This window comes from Pangasianodon hypophthalmus, chromosome 9 (assembly GCF_027358585.1).
Source record: "Pangasianodon hypophthalmus isolate fPanHyp1 chromosome 9, fPanHyp1.pri, whole genome shotgun sequence".
In the NCBI taxonomy this organism is placed as follows: domain Eukaryota; kingdom Metazoa; phylum Chordata; class Actinopteri; order Siluriformes; family Pangasiidae; genus Pangasianodon; species Pangasianodon hypophthalmus.
In genome coordinates this window covers 17,914,489-17,932,784 of record NC_069718.1, presented here as the reverse complement: position 1 = coordinate 17,932,784, position 18,296 = coordinate 17,914,489, and the positions used below count along the sequence as shown (strand labels likewise).

General features: G+C 37.7%; 1 protein-coding gene across 3 annotated transcripts in view; it reads right to left on the bottom strand.

Annotated features, from left to right (window-relative positions):
* The window catches only part of tmem266 (transmembrane protein 266), a 51,930-nt gene that overhangs the window by 16,261 nt on the left and 17,373 nt on the right, over positions 1-18,296 (bottom strand). For all 3 annotated transcript variants that reach the window (XM_034307203.2, XM_026918648.3, XM_026918649.3), the window contains one exon: positions 1,358-1,512. In XM_034307203.2, coding sequence (XP_034163094.1) covers positions 1,358-1,512 — 155 coding nt within the window. The remainder of the gene's footprint in view (positions 1-1,357; positions 1,513-18,296) is intronic.

Here is an 18,296-nt window from a genome sequence, read left to right as displayed (position 1 = left end):
TCCAAGGCCTAAACTATGTCATCAATGACAGGAAAGTTCATGATTTATAGGAGATACAGGAATTGTGGGTATTCATGGCAATCAGGTATACGGGACCACAATGCTTTCCAAAAATACTGGGGCAGCAAAGATTAAATTTTTGCCACAGCTGTTCATTAAAGGAACTGTGATTAAGGTCGATTAAGGCATTGCTGCTAATTAATACATAAGCTGTATCTTTTTTCTTTTGACAGATATCCCTTTTTTTACTTGCTCTATCCTATGTGTTTAACTATTTTTGTAGAATCCAAGTTGATTGCATTTGCATTCTCAAGCATTCACGTAATTCAAAATTTTTATCTGAACCTCTATATTACCCAGATTTGTCCCAAACCTTAGCTGAACCAGGCTGAACAAATTTGGCCCAAAAATACCCAGAAATAAACAAGTATGAATTAGGGACAAAAAATATTTGGGCACTGGAAACATATTGTATATATATAACAACATATTATATGTATAAAACAATTTGTGGAGTAATGTCTTATTGAAAGGACTGGCTTTTCAATAATGAAGTGATATTTCATTACCTTGTAGTAATTTAATAGATACTGTTCAATTTTCAAAAATGTAATTTTTTATTTATTTATTTATTTTTTTTTACATTTTTCCAAGAGCACAAAAAGCTAATTAAGGATTAGGTTGCAATGTTACTCACTGCACCACTGTGCTGCCCATTAATTAATAAATGTATTATTATTATTATTATTATTATTATTATTATTATTGTTGTTGTTGTCGTTGTTGTTGTTGTTATTACGAAAGAGTTTTTTCCAGGACATTTCAGTACACCACTAGTGTGAACAACATATTGATTATACAACATAAATAACATGTCCCAAAAACATAAAAAATAGATAGATACAGTTATTAAAAAATGTTAATACTCACTGTCCATGAATCAATCAATCACTCAATCAATTAATCAATCAATCAATCAATTATTATTATTATTATTATTATTATTATAGGTTTCACTTTTTTTTTTTTTTTGGCTTTGGTCCAAGAAATTTCATTTGTACATCATGACTGTGATCAACTTCTTAAGTATGCAGTAGAAATAACATCTTAACATTGCCCAATTCTTACTGGACAATCAATTGCTTTCTGAGAAAAATGAATGCAATAACTAGTCAGAATATGTATGTATGTATGTATGTATGTATGTCAGAATAAATGATGCTCACCCCAGAGAATCTCTGTGCTTAGACCAATACCTTAGTAGTGTTTTATTTACAAAGATTTCTAAGACTGTCTGTATACTCTGGGGCTGCATCTCAGTCCTTTTGCAGGTCTGTCTGGGTGATCCAGTACTCACACTGCAGCAGCCGAGTGTCGATGAGCAGCTCCAGAGTCAGCAGCACCACCACCAGAATAACACACGCCACCAGCAAACAGTTAAAACCTGCACTCAGCAAACACACCTGCCAAAAAGCTGCCCTCCTCCCACAACAAGGCTTCAGCCAGTTAGACCTGAGAGACAGAAAAGAACGAGAGAGAGAGAGAGAACGTGTGTAATGTAACTCATCGTATCTCCTTCAATCTATGCAGATTATTACATTGTAATCTTACAGAATCTTATTTCAATTTACATGCAAATGATGTGAGGGCAAAGGGGGCAAATGGTGTGCAGAAATTGACTACGATATACATTTCTATTCACTCTACCTGTAGGGGACATCCTTCTGTGCATGTAAAATCACACATTCCTACATACAATCAAGTGCAAAAAATTTGCAATCCCTTAGGACAAAAATGAAGTTGAAAAAAAATGCAATTTACAGCAAATTATAAGCTATTTAGTGTGTGAGGTTTCGAGATGTTTCTCCAGAATTACAAGTAACATGGTAATAATGGAAACTACTCATTTAGGCCCTTCTGCCTTCTTTCATTTCCTCTTATTTACATGTTTTTGATTGTTGTCACTAAGGGGGATACAAACTTTTACACCCAACTGCACACAGAATATACAAATGTATAAATATGGACACATACAAAAATTTAGTAAAGTATATTCTTCTTAAGTTCCATAATAGTGTACATTTTATCACTCATACAACAAAAAAATAATAAAAACCAAACTTGCAATCACTGTAAAATTTCTTATGGCACAGATGCAATTTCTTCTGTAATAAATGAGAGTAATCATGCCCACTTCTGGACTGGCTCTAATTGGTTCCTTCCTCATTTATCTGTAGTACTCATACATTGTCATATTTTTTGTGGGACCTTGTTCTGAACGGGGTTCTGTATGATTAATCGCTTATGCAGTTGTCGTCTCTCTCTCTCTCTCTCTCTCTCTCTCAGTCTCCCACCCTCCTTTCCTCCTGCCTATAAAGACTGGCTAATTGAATTGCCCCGTTGATGGCCTTTTTCACTCCTATGCTCTCTGTATTCCTGTCACTCTCCTGTTTCCTCATCCTTTCTCACTCTCACTGTTTCTCTCTCTCTCCTCTTCCCACCGTCTGCTGCTGTATTGCTGCCATCAACAATCTCTGTTTTGGCACATTTAATGGAAACGTGGGGATATTCATTATGAAGAACATATGTTATTATCTGCATTTCCTGATCACAGGAACAATCTAGAGAATCTATTTACTGCAATTTGGCCAGACAAAAAAAAAAAAATCTGCATCCAGGAGCTTTCTGGAATCCATCCAATTTTGATGTTTCTTTTTCGATTAAACACTGACTGTGTCTAATATAACATTTCATATGGAGAACAACCATTTGCGTAGTATGTTCCAGTGTGAGCTCCAAGCTTGTACCATACAAGCTGTCTCTTTCCATGGGAGCGGATCCTAAGCTTGGCAGGATCGGACTGGCCCATTCGTGGAGCCTGTCTAACCTCACCCTGTTTCCCTGTCCCCACACACACACACACACACACACACACACACACACACACACACACACACACACACACATGCACACACACACACACCATCTGGAAGCCACAGAATCCAACCCTCAAAAGAAGCCAAAAAAGATGATTGCTTAACAGCATGACTTTGCCTACATTTGATTAGCCAGACAATGCTTACATGCTTCATTCTTTGCCCTTGTGCTGTGCAAGCGAGAAGGACAGAGGAGACACACGAGTGGACTGGATGGCTCAGAGGCGATGCCTGATTATAGCACCTTAGCACTTTGCAGTGCTTTGCTCTCCCCAAAGTGCACACTCCAAATCCCTCGATAGTCTGCAGGTTGTTCTCTGATCGGCTGATTCTGCACTGATTCGGTAATTTTTAAAAGTACAGCTGGGGATCCACATTACTGCTCCGCGTGGCCTGATCTGAGTAGCAGTTTTGCTTAACAAGGATAAGAATAAAAGCTGATCACCAAGCCTGTCCTAAATCTAATGCTTCTAAACTCCTCCTTGTCCTCTCCTCCAGTTTGGCTCTGTGACTAAGAAAGTGAGTTGGGATTTATGACAAAATAAAGGATAATAGAAGAGTAAATGTCAGTGTTGAGCATCAGAGCAGGCAGGCGAGTAGATTTAGCCAGAGATCACAGTACCTCAGGAGGATCCCAACAGCACGGCAACACAAAGACGACTGATGGAACTTCAAATAATGTCAAACAGCTTAAACATAGCTGTGGGCCTCAGGACTGAACAGACTAAAGCCTGAAGACAGCAGCAGCTCATGATCATAGATTTTCAGGTTTTCAAAATTTCCAGCCCAACTATCTACCATCTCAAAAACCACACAAAAGACCCGAAACTATCCCAAAAAAATCACTGTGGTTCACATGCATTTCTTATGTATGGACATTACCCTCTCCATAATCCTCCTTTCCCTCTCCCAAACTTTATAATATATATCTGTAACATATCTTAATTTGTAATATATCTTAAGCTGTAATATGTCCTACAGGAGAAATCCGTAATATCAGGACATCATTTGTGTGACACAGACAAACTGTTGGCACCCAAACTTTGCCTTTGTTTGTGAAAATTTATTAGATTTATTTACTATAAAACAAAATCTTATATGTTTCTATACTTGGATCAAAAACCTCAGTCCATATCCAGGTTTGAATCTTGTTTGAAGGTGTACATCATTATCGCAGGTATTTGTTGAATTCTTCAGAAACTGCAGATCCCTGAGGTGACAATGGGAAAACTCAAGAGGGAACCTTGTTCTGGGTGACACCAGATAGTGGAATTATAAATCAATACCTTTCTACAACTGTAAACTATAAAATCAGCAATAAGTGTTTTGAATGGATGCTCACTATGAGCACATAAGTGAGTAAGTGTCCTGGGATGAGCACAGTCTTTATGATTACAGCAGCGGTTCTTAGGTACAAATGAACAGTTTCTAGGTGAGCTTATCCACTGAATCAAGGGCGAGTCTTGGGCATAAAGTTTGGGAAATGCAAATCTTTAGGTTATCCATGTAGGACTATCCACAGGAGCAGAAGGTGAATCACAAGTGCAGAAGTTCCAAACAGGAGTAGTGCATCAGGATGAATCAGGCAGGTCCAGAGGACAAGAGGAGTCACAGCAGTAAAAATGTGTCAGGATCAGATCAGGCAGTAGGAGCGCATATACAGTTACGTGGGTGTGACTTCACGCCACATAAAGAGAAGGCATTTTTTCTGTTCAACAGTCTACAACATGCCTCTCCTTGTGAAACCTGAAAAAGGAAGCAATGTTCCAAAGTAAACCAGTTATTCAGTGGATTGCATTCACACATGGCCTTCACTTGAAGTTAACCCCAGATCTCCATTTCCAAGTGAAACAAAGATCTTAGGAAATGGATAAAATTTTAAAAAAAGAAAAAAAATCACACCTGACGAAACAGACTGAACTCTCAGTGCCAACGATCTCGCGCGAGAAACAAGAACAACGCAGAAGAAATGTCATCCAAGATATGTGAGAGATGCCAGTTCACAGTGTCACCATCTCTGATGCAAACACCTGTTACAAAGACAAATATGCAGCCCTACCCACAGAAAAATAATTAGCACTCATGCCATAATTAAGGAGTAAGATGGTTTCTACTTTTGACTCAACTGGGCCACAATGAAACCTGTGGTATGACAATGGGAATGATTTATAGGCATCATTTTACACCTTCCTGTGAGCACAAGACTCTGTTCAAGCTTTTTTTGTAACCGTGATCTAATATAGGAAAGGGTGTGTGTGTGCGTGTGTGTGTGTGTGTGTGTGCGTGTGTGAGAGAGAGAGAGAGAGAGACAGAGAGAGAGATTGACGCGAGGTGTACAGAGCAATAGACAGGCCATGAAAAGATTTTTTCTTTAATTTGCGCACACAATGTGAGCACAATTTAGTTTAGTGTGGCCACGTGAAAAAAAAAATAGAGTTTGCAATATTGTAACATGTGCACAATTTACTTTAGTCATGCTTTCAATCTTGTTGTACAGCTATAGATGGATGTACACAAAATACTCAGCAGGATCTATTAAATGTAGAGGAGTGCACAAATTAACCAAAAACATCGGCACAATTTTATTAATTTCAGAACTCAAAATACAAACATTGAGAGCCTTAAAAAAGTAAACCATGCACACACACCATTACAGTTTTGACCTTTATGTAGTATCCCATTGTCAGGTTAAACTAAATCATGTGCAGAGTTTAGTACATCTTTCACAAAATAAAAAGATGCTTTTCTTGGCCTGTCCAGGGTTTTACAGAGGTGAGAGGCATTATGGGCTGCAGGACATGTTAAGTGTCTAATTCTGACAGGAACTGTGGTATTGGATTCACTGTCCAAGGTGACCTCGAAGCTAAAACAGGAGTCCAGGAGCCACATCTGGGCTCACTGTCTCGGTCACCTACAGCACTGGTGTAAATCAAACTCAACACCAAATTAGAACATTTGAGAGAGACTTTAGGACAGTGAATGGAAACTCACATACGGTCGAGACTGGATTCACAGCCACATTCCATACATGACCTGACTTATTTAGGAAACTACTTGTATACATGAACTACTCATATATGGCCCCAAATAACATTGGCATTAGACTATATTATTAGACTAATATAATACCAGGCTTTTAAGAAGATGTTTACATGTGCAAAAGTTATTTTTATTATCATAAGTAACAAAAATGTCAAAAAGATATTAATAGTGAGACAATCAAAATAGTATTTCTGAACGTGATATAACTGTGGAATTTTTTCCCCCAGTCTCCTGCTGTTTGTTTTGGATATTTGTGAATCTCTCTGGCAGTTTATTCCCCTGTTATTTCTTCCACTTTTTGGCTGTATCTTTGCATCTGTGTTTCTTCCTTTTCTGAATGATTTTTTTTCACTGTTGGTAATGGTATCCATAAATACTTCTTATCTTTTTAAATGCTTCTCCAGCTCTGTGAAAGGTCAATATTTTTAGTTTTGTTGACCACATTAACTCTTAGACACTCACAGGAAACTGCTTTTCAACAAGCTCAAATTCAAACTGAGAGTTTGAGCTTGTTTGAACATTCCATGTGTTGACTGCTTTAAGTCATTAGTCTTTAACGAGGAGCATTAAAAAAAAGTCAAGCATGTCAATGGGAAAGCAAACATTTGAGCTTGCTAATAAAGATAATTGTTGGCTCAATCACTGTAATATTTATGCCATGTTCAACAGCATAATACCATTAAATGAACATGGAGTTTTGTGATGTATACGGTATAAACTGTAAAACAGAGGTACATCATTTTTATACCCTGACACCAAGGGGATGCACACTTTTGCACACAACTGCAGTTAAATTCCAGTGGTCTAAAATGAAAATGGTGCCCAATAGGATAACTGCAATTTGGCAACATTTATTGATAAAAAATAATCTGATTTAATATAAATGGTGTTTATGGGACACAAAGTTAGGAATGAAAATGGATTTATCTGAAAAAGCAATGAACGACCAAACAGGGAGAGAGACGGTCATGTACTGTAGGATTCAGGATTAAAGTAAGTGTCTGAATCTATACGCTTTAATAATTCATTTAAACCGGTACCCTCCAGCAATAGTGAAAGAATTAAATTTAATAAAAGCATTGAAAAAAGTGGGTGATGGATTGAGGAGAGACAGAAACTTCATTTCACACAAATGGCCTTAACGGCCTGCTACAGTATTTATGTGGAGATGAGACTCTGATTAGGGCAGAGAGAAGAAGAGAAAGAAGAAGAGCAGGAGTCTTGGCAGATCACACTGATGTGGGAATGCCAGGTTTTTCTGCCACTTAGATCACTGCTCTGATTTGAGGGGCTGATGTATGAGTCTACATCATGTGAAGTTATCAGGCCTCAGACATCACAGATGACTCAAGTGAGGAAGGGTGACACAGTTTTATAGCAACATGAGGATACAAGTGGACTTTTGTAGAAATGGGACACTGAAAGTTAAATGTGGCTGGTGACCCTGAATCAGAATCTGTGTGACGTATAAGCAACTGGAGTGAAAAAAAGTCTGAAGGGACTAAAAGACTCATAATGTTGCACTATAAACAGAATCAATGGACAGAGCATAAAACCACTGAATATCAGACAATGTGAACTGCACACAGACATTAGGCAGTATGTTGCATAAGCGTGAAAAAATTAGAAACACATTATTTTCCAGTCACATATCTTCTGACACACCCACCACGCTTCCACACCACAATAACCATAATAACCCATAATAAGCTTATTTATCCTATACAATACGCACATACATAACTCCCACCATCCTCAATGCAACCTCTCAATTGCTAAGCCTCCTTCTGCTCTGATTTTCTTGCTCTTTTTACAGTCATTCTCCTCACATTGTTGTTGTTTTTTAACAGTTATTATAGATGTAGGTCTGATAGGAGGAAATGACTGGGCTATAATGGACAGCTTTCTAAAAATCAGCATCGTCAGCAGATCCCCTGATTTGTTAGAGGAAGATTAAATGGCTGCCGAGTCAGAGGCAATCAGAGGAGGCTGGAAGCTAGGTCAGTAGCAGACAGATGTAATGTGTTACCAAAAACGGCCATCAGTTATATTCCTCTATGGAGCAGGGAAAAGAAACGCAAGTAAATTTGCTTGGTGCCATCATGCCGACAAAGATGAAGATTCCACTGATTGAGCGGTAACTGAGGACTTTCAGGGCCAAACTTGCAGACAAGTAATTTGCAGATAACACATGACATAAAACCATGCTAACAAATAAGAACAAGCTCGTGTAGTGCCTCAAGGTTCCATTTGCAGAAATGTATAGCCTGGAGATTAAAACTGAGTCTGATCATTCTATCACCTGATGAGAAAATAAGCTCTTTATATAGTAAGCAAAAAAGCAATAAAGAAAGAAAAACTGATCCTGTCAAGTGTCTGTGTATTTTATTCATTTTCTCATGGCAATATACTGTAATTATAAACTTGTTAAGGCTTAAGGTAAACTAACATTATTGAATTATTTACTTAGATAATTACGACTCGTTTACTGGTTAATTCATTGGTTAATTCATTCATATTAGTTATGTAATTGTTTAAATATGGTCAGGGCCGCGGTGGATGCGGAGCCTATCCCGGGAACACTGGTATTGAGGCAGGAAAATTCATGCTGGATGGGATGCCAGTACATCGCAGGGCACCATGCACACGCTCATTCACACACTCATTCACACCGTCATTCAGACATACAGGCAATTTAGCATAACCAGTCTAGCTACAAGCATGTTTTTGGTAGGTGGAAGGAAACCTAGAGGAAACCCACACAAACATGGGGAGAACATGGGAGAACGTCACACACAGGCATTAACCTGAGCTCAAGATCACCCCAGGGATCCTGCAGCTGTGACGCAGCAAAACTACCTACTGTTAATTAGTTCAGTTAATTAATAACTTACTTAACATTAACAAACTACAAAATTCAGCATGAATACACTGTATAAATCAGATAAAAATAATCAGATTAATCACATTAATCAAATTTAAATAATCAGAGTTTGTATTAACTGATTTTTTTTCAAATAATGAACAAAATAAGCCAAATAATGAACTTGGATTATGTTGTTTCATTCCATCCATGATTAAAACCAAGTCCACCACAGTCAGTATGAACTGATGTCATCTCTTTTTGGTGGTTAATTGGCAAAATTGAAAAGTGGGCCTGTTGGTTTCCATTGAACCCACTGAACTGATTATCAACAATGGATGCTGTCCATCACAGGGCACCGTGCACACACAGATGATTTTTCACAGTTTTTGGAAGGTGGGCAGAAACTGGAGAACCCAGAGGAAACCCACATGGGCATGAGGAGAACATAAGAATCTCCATACAGACAATAACACTGAGCTCAGGATTGAATTGTGGACTCTGGAGCTGCAGCAATGCTACCTACTGCACCAGCGTTCCACCATTTTGCTGACATGTTGTAATTAATTTTATTTTTAGTCCTGACTGCAATAAACAGCCGTTGATACAGGTGTATTTATTTAGCAAATATGGATTAATAAAGGTGTCAGCTTACTTTGTTTGCATGACTTTTGGTTTATTAATGCTGAAACCATTATCATGGTTTGTTAATGATAAGCAATGCAGTAACTAATATTAGTTTAGTGTACCTTAAGGTAATGTGTTAATAAACTACAAGATTTACACCTGGAAGCAGCAGAATGAGCTGTCGGAGATAACTAAATTAACTATGAGGTTTCAGTTTCACACACAGACTTAACTTTTCCTTCTTCCAAAACAGTAAACAGGTAATCAGTAATCAGACCTAAATTATTAATATTATTACTGCTGATTGGAAAAAATCAATCTCACCAGACATATGAAAAATGAACCTGGCCAAGCCGCAATAGTTTCATCACCAGCAACAGTTCACAGTCGATCATTGCTCTGGCAAACCTAATAAGTTTCCCAACAGCTCGATAAAGATCTTTTTTTTTTTTTTTTTTTAAAGAAATTTTCTGCCCCTTAAAAATTATGAGAGATATATAAGGTATATCTGCCATAATAACCATTTATTAAGTACAACCAATTCTTTCTAATTATTTTTTTCATGCTCTGATAACAACATGGCCTTATGGTTTCATCATATTAGGAAGCCTGACTAATTCACACTGTCTGTCTGACCCCAGTATTAATGGAAAGAAAATGACAGACTAGAGTAGTGCTGCTCATTTCAGGTCCTGGGGATCTCTGTGACTGACTGGTCAGCTAATTATCAACTCCTTTACGAGCTGATTCAGGGCTGTTACAGGACAGGAAAAACACTAAAATGTACAGTGCAAGAGATCCCCAGCACTGGGAGTAAAAACCACTGGACAAGAGCAGAAGTGTCATAGTTAAAAGAGAGATTTTTTTCCCTCTTTTAATACAACCTATTCAGCCCATGAAAATCTTGGTAATCAGTTGATGAGTTGTATCAGTAGTTAAATGAGCTATAATTCTGTGACCCTCCAGGGCTGTAACTGCACATGTGTACATTTCTTTATTGCTCAGAATCTCGTGGGTAGTAGCGCAGTTCTGTGTGACTTTGAACTAAAGGTAAATGCTCTGTAAATTAAAATCTAACAAGTGTCCAACTGAATTGTATTTTTTTTTCAGAAATGTATTGGAAGCGCAACATAAATGATTTTCAAGTTACATGCAGTGTATCACCATTTATTGCATTTACCAGATGCTCTCCCGATCCAGAGTGAGGTATAGAAATGCTTTGAACTCTTTGTTGAAAACATATCCTCACGCTAGTGCAGATATATAATATAGGGCTAAACCCTGTCACATGGGAATCTTGTTTTGGAAACTTATTACTTTTTTTAAAATATATATTTATATTCGTTCAGTCATTCATTTTCAGTAGGTGTTTTATCCTGGTCAGGGTCACAGTGGATCAGGAGCCAATCCTGGTGACACTAGGCGTAAGACAGGAGAATTCACCCCAGATGGGAAACCCATGCAAACATGGCGAGAACATGCAAAACTCTGCACAGACAGTAACAGAACAAACCAGGAACACTGGAGCTGTAAGGCAGCAATGCTACTCACTGCACAACCATGCTGTCCCTATTTTTTTTTAATATGTTTTGCATACTGCATTACCATTTTCCCATTAATAAATAATTATCATGCACGGGCTAGAATATATATTTTGTTATCTTCAAATGTCAATACAGTGTTATATATTATACACAATATATTTGCACAATATATCTGCACACTTTTAAATTCATTGTTTACCAGTTTACTCTTGCTCATGTACATCTGCATTACTTTGAACTAAGAGGTATTTGTACATAATATTGTACTCATGTTGCTTAGCATTATTCGTATGCTGCTGGAACACTTAAATTTCCTTTCTGGAATCAATAAAGTGTTATCTCATTTCCTAATATAATCTACTGTAGATTGAAAAGACAGAGCCATTTTATTTTGCACCTTGCACCTTGAAGATTATTAATGAACATTGTTGTTTTATGTACACTGAACATAACCACAAAAAAAATCATTATTAATAATTTAAAAACCTCTTTAAATGGTCATTCATATGTAATGTGATAAGAACATGGAACAGAGAGGTCTAATGAGCAAAGTCTGATAGGCAATGCGTATGCATCTACTGCACAGGTTAAGTTCTGCTTCCTAAAACAAGATTCCTGAACATACATAAAAAAAACCTGACGTCAGCTAAAAAAGAACAAGGATAATGTCCACTAGCTTGCTTTAGCACATAATTTCAAAGTTATGTGACAAGGCAAGACTAGAGAAACAATGATAAATGTGGTGTTCATCCCGGTGTCATAACCCACTTACAAACCTCAACAGTTCAGCGAGCATGGGACAGAAAGAGACAGAAACCTGACTAAGGACTAAGCAATACACAGTACTGTGCAAAAGTCTTATGTGTCCTATTTTTTTTTTTTTGGTACAAACTTTTTATAGATTTTTATTTTATGACTTCTACATTATCAAGGCAGTACAAAAAACATTTTAGATTTCCAAACATTAGTTTTCAAGCACAAAATTAAATGTTACAGAAAATGTTTGTATGTCAATAAAGAAAGCAGCATATTACATAAGAGACAATTTTCAGACAAAAAGACATAATGAAGTCTGCTGGGTTTTGCTAAGAATAAGAAGCAAGTACGAAGTCAAACCTCTCCAGAAGAGCTGTGGCTGGTTCTGCAAAATGCTGAGTAACACTTACCAGCTAACTTCCTTAGAAAACTGCATACATGAGACTACTAATTTTTTAAAGCAAAGGATCGTCTCACCAAATATTGACTTTGTTTCGTTTATTACTGTTTATTGCTCTTTATAATATTTTTTAATGTACAAACATTTAATTTAATTATTTTTGAAGGTATCTTTGCACTACAGCATTTGCCTAAGCCCTTTCCACAGTACTATATATGCTGAACCTACTTCTTCTGCTATCACAGCTAATCAATTTTACATTTGAGAGGTTCTTTATTAGACATGCCACTGCACACCATTACTCTCGCAAATTTATCACAGAAATGTGAAACCAGTGAAAAGTATTTATCCCTTAATTCCTTAAACCACCATAAATAATGGGTCAGTGGGAGAAATCCGCAGTGATTTAAAGATTGAAATAAAGTGAAATAAAGATTCTTGCTTTCACAATGCAATCTTGACTGAAGGCTGTTCACATGTTACAGCCATAGATCATCTGAGTCAAAGGTGAGCAGGTAAAGAGCAGTCAGTGTGTAACAGGAGCTGCTCTAAGCAAGCCTTTCAGGTTCATTATGCAGTAATTGAGATTGCCCCATGCTGATCTTCATACCTGAAACTGACCAAACACAGAAAGCAAACAGCTTGCATACACTAATCCTTTCTACTTTATCACAGAAAACTCTTTACAGGCACTAAACCCTCAGAGTAGTACCAAAAAAAGGAGCTCAGAATTCAGGGCTGCTCGTTCTGAGGGAAATTGACTTTTAATGCTCAGAAAATGGAAATAGATCTAGCCTGCATCTGCCTAGCAGTCAACCAGATGTTTTCAATTAAGTGCAAGTTTCCAGGACATTTTGCCCTTTCAGCTGAAAAAGCAAACTCCATGAATAATAAGAAACCCTCACCTACCCCAAAATGTCACCCATATTGAGCGATCATGTGAGGCACTGGTCCTGAATAAAATCAAAGCAGCCTGCAATATTTACCATGATAAACGAAATGGCATCTGCTTGATGAATAAGTACTCATGCTAGAGAAGAATGTGGGAAATAACAGGATTAACAAAATTATTTCCATTGTAAAGTAGTGCTGGCCAGTAAATGATCTTAGTATTTAAGTAATAGTAGCATTGGGTTGTGGCCAGTCTAAGCTAAAAAAACAAACCTCAAATGTCCTGCATTTGGATCGAGAGTGTTGGAGTTTCACTAACTTGTGCCCAGTACAGCTGTGACTCCTATAACAACTTTGGAGGGAAAAAAATATTTTGATTACGGAACAACTAAAAGGTCAGCCAATGCTAATAAAAATAAACCTGGCCAATAGATCACCAGGACAAAGCTACCCCCTACTAATGTGACAACTTTTGAGTTGCTATAGATCCAAACAGGTTAACCTACAGCGTTCCAAAAACTATTAAAAATGTTTGTACTTATATTCTTATATTGTACTTATATAAAACTTAGATTCCAACCAGCAAGAGTCAAGATGTGGTGTGACCGACCATTTGACTGACCAATCACAGACTTAACCAATCTGTCAGCAAAAAGGAAGTATATGCCACATACTTTCCACTAACTGTGTCAAACATAACTGTTAAATAACTTTACAGAATGGAATTCCATACACTTTTTTAATCCAGTGAGTATATCCTATTTGAAACTAATGTATAGAAAATGCATATACATGGATATTCGGGTGGCCAATCCTGCAAGATTCTGATGCTTGTAGCTAGCCAACTGTACATAGGGACAAGCGTGTGAGGCTAAGACTGGCCTACTAAATTAAAAAAGATGAAGGTGTTGACAGGGCTAAACATATACAGTCCCCTCTGAAAGTATTGGAAGGGCAGGGCCAATTCTATTGTTTTTGCTATACACTGAAGACATTTAGGTTTGAGATCAAAAGATGAATACGAAAAGATAGATCAGAATTTCAGCTTTCATTTCCTGATATGTGTTAAACAACTTACAACAGGACCACCCAATTTTCAGGTGAACAAAAGTACTGGAACAGATAGTCTTAAAGTAAATGAAAGTAAATATCATTTAATATTTAGTTGTATATCCCTTACTTTTAATAACTGCATCAAGCCTGCGACCCACTGACATCACCAAACTGTTGCATTCTTCTTTTGTGATGGTTTTTCAGGCTCGTACCATAGCTTTTTTCAGTTGTTGTTTGTTTTGGGGGGTTTCTCCCTTCAGTCTCCTCTTCAGGAGGTGAAATGCATGCTCAATTGGGTTAAGGTCTGGTGATTGACTTGGCCAGTCTAAAACCCTTCCACTTTTTCCCCTGATGAAGTCCTTTGTTGCGTTGGCAATGTGTTTTGGGTCATTGTCTTGCTGCATGATGAAGTATATTGGAAGACAGAATGTTCCTGTAGACTTCTGAATTCATTCTGCTCCCATCATGAATTACATCATCAATAAAGATTAGTGAGCCTGTTCTAGAACCAGATATGCAAGCCCAAGCTGTGACACTACCTCCACCGTGCTTGACCTATGAGCTCATATGTTTTGGATCATGTCCAGATCATTTCTTTCTTCACACTTTGGCATTTGCATCAGTTTGGTAGAGGTTAATCTTGGTTCCAGAACTTTTGTGGCTCATCTCTGTATTTCTTTGCAAATTCATATCTGGCCTTCTGATTCTTACTGATGATGAGTGGTTTAAACCTTGTGGTATATTTCTGCTCTCAAAGTCTTCTTTGAATGGTGAATTGTGGTACCTGGCTGATCTGTACGATGTCCCTCTTTTCTCAGCTTCAAAAAGGCTTGCTTTTCTCCCATAGACAGCTCTCTGGTCTTCATGTTGGTTTATCCTTTTTCAGTCTTCACAGGTGAAATCCAGGGCTCGAACCACGAGTAGACGTTCAGAACTATTAATTGTTTAAACAATCAATCTAAAAGGGCACACCTGGGCAACAAGAAGTACCTGTCAGTCACATGTTCCAATATATTTGATCACTTGAAAAATGGGTGGGTTCAAACAAAAGGTGCCTTGTTGTAAGTTGTTTAACAAATCTAGACGTAAATATCAGGAAATAAAAGCTGAAATTCTGATCTATCATCTCATATTCATCTTTTGATCTCAAACCCAAATGTCTTCCTGTGTATAGCAAAAACAAAGGAGTTGGTATTTCGGAGGGGACTGTAAACACACCCCTGTTGTCAAGCTCTGCAGTATGCTCTGGTCAGGAAGCGCTTCTGCGAAAGCACACTATGAATAACCCAAAGATTGGCATCTTTACCCCTGCACTCAGTTCCGTAAGATCTGTATGTACCCCCTGAAGTTAGATAGAACAGACATCTTCCCACACAGCCACCCATTGTGTCCAACTAGGCTACTTTAAGCAACAGCACCAGACCCATGACACACACAGCTCTGATGTGAAGCTCCTTTTGTATGGAAACACAGTATAGCACAATGTGGGTGAAGGTCTTTCAAGATAAGGAACAAGTCTCAGATCAGCAAACTTGCAGATACGGCAAATTTAATGTTCAATAGGATTGTTCATTTCATACAGGCATGAAAATATAAACCAATACAGTAGGTTACAATGTGTTATTGCATTTCTAACACTGAGAATGTGTGTACAAGTTTGCACTATAATTTAAAGCCACTATTTGTAAATAGCAAGCCAGTGCCACAGCTGCAGCATGAGTTGGGTTTTGCGAAAATGGCCAAGATAAGATATGCTCCTTGGAGAGCACTGCTAGTGTTTGAAAGTTATAAAAATCAATCTGACTGATGCAGCTTATTTCTTTAAAGACAGACAAATCAAAGGTTTGAAACAAAAACGTTGCAATTGCACAGCTTAGAATCTAATGAACGATGTGCCACTGTTGGTGCTAAATTTGTTTGTCTTGACATTACAAAGAACAACTGAACACAGTAGAATGCTGTTTTTGTACAGCTGATTATACAAAAAAAAAATCTTACTTCAAATTATTTACCCTTCACTTTAAATTAATTTCAGGTGTTTTGTTCATGACATGGCAAAAAACATGGTCCAACTTCCCAGAAAGCTTGTCTACAACATTCAATCATGCAATTACTGGGCAAATACCAAACATTTTATACATGCTCTTTTGTCAGTGTTCCAAGAAGTCTCTGTCCCATAAGAAATAAAAAAAAAAAAAAACAGAAGAACAACAGAAGAAACAAAAATGCCTCCTCGTACAACTACACGGCTGAAAACATACAGCATATTCTTAGGGGAGAGAGTCTTGGATAAGGACATAGTGTCTAGGTTGAGCTGTAGATCAGCTTGAGACTTGGAAATGTTACTGCCTGGGCAGCTCAGTCCTATAAATACTAGCCATTATGTTGCTTGTTCAATAAACCAATTAAAGGCTGAAATCCATACTGCAGCTGGTGCAAGAGCTTCAGGAAAACTGTGCTTTTAATTCCTAACATTTCTGTTTTACCTATCTTTTATTATTTCTTTTTTCTTCTTTGAGATCATTAAAGAAACCATTCCTTCACCCATATACATGTGTCATGGTCAGATTTGTGGTGAATCCTAAGTCTATCCTGGGAATACTGGGTGCAAGGTACAAATGCAGTTAAGGACAAAAGTTTACATCCATCTTTTGGCAAGACAATTAGGGCATCTATTTTGTTCACATCAGAGGTCATTTTAAAACAACTAATTAGGAACAGATTTATTTCAGCTTTAATTCACTATATCAGAATTTTAGTGGGTCAAAAGTTTAGATACACCAAGCTGAATGTCTCTTTAAACAGTCGGGAAGATTCCAGAAATGTAAGTAATGATCTTCTGTTTGAATGAATGTCATAATTAGGAGTTCATTCAGAGTGGGCATGTGGCTGTAAAAGGGCCTACCTTAAGAGACAGTGCTTTTTTGCCCTTGTTACCATGGGAAAGTCCAAGCAATTCAGCCAAGAGTTTTGGCTCAAAATGCAAAAAATGTGGCTCCTCTTTAAGAGTAATTTTCAAACCAGTGTAGGTTCCTTGAGCATTTGTACAAACATTTGTATGCAAATACAAAAAACTTGGGACCTCACAGACACTGCATCATTCAGGAAAGAGGCACATATTAACTTTGGTCCAAAAGTTTCAACTGAACCCCAAGACAACAACAAAGGAACTGGTTCATCCAACTATGTTCATCCACCATTAAGAGAGTTCTACATTGCCATGGGCTGAGAGGAAGAAGCTCCTACTCCAAGACTGGCATAAAAAAGACAGACTGAAGTTTGCAAGATGAAGTGACTGAAGATCACCAGACTATAGATCACAAGGACAAAGACCTAGCCTTTTGGAGAAGTATTCTCTCGTCACATGAAACAAAATTTGAACTGTTTAGCCATAATGATCAGCAATATGTATGAAGGAAAAAGGGTGAGGCTATTAATCAGAAGAACACCATCCCAACTTTGAAGCATGGAAGTGGCAGCATCATGTTATAGTGCTGCTTTGATGGAAAAGGGACTGATGCACTTCAGAAAACAGATGGCATGATGAGAAAGGAGGATCATCTAGAAATACTAAGGCAAAACCTCAAGACATCAGCCAGAAAGTTAAAACTTGGTTGCAACTGAGTCTTCCATCAGCATAAATAAGCATGCCTCCAAAGTTGTAGCAAAATGGCTTAAAGACAATAAAGTGAAAGCATCAGAGTGGCCATCACAAAGCCCTCACCTGAATCCAATAGAAAACTTGTGGAACTGAAAAAGCGTGTCCAAATGAGAAACCTTCAAAAAAACTTAATTAAGTTACATCAGTTCTGTCAGGATGAATGGACAAAAATTCCAGCAATTTATTGTGAGCAGCTGTTTGATTCAGGTTAAGCAATGCCACTACACATCAGCAAAGTGTATGGAAACATGTGACCCGCTGAAAGTCTGATATAGCAAATAAAACCTGAAATAAATCAGACTCTTAGCTATTATTTTGAAATTGCCTCTTACGGAAATAAAGCAGATACCCCAAATCACTTAAGCCAGGAAATGTGTAACATGAAATGTGTGACGTGGCCTCAACTGTACACCCTAAGTGGGATACCAGTCCATCACAGAGGACTAACAAAGGCAACGCACATGTGCGCGCACACACACACACATCTAGTCTAGATTTGGAGTAACTGATTTCAAAAATGGAC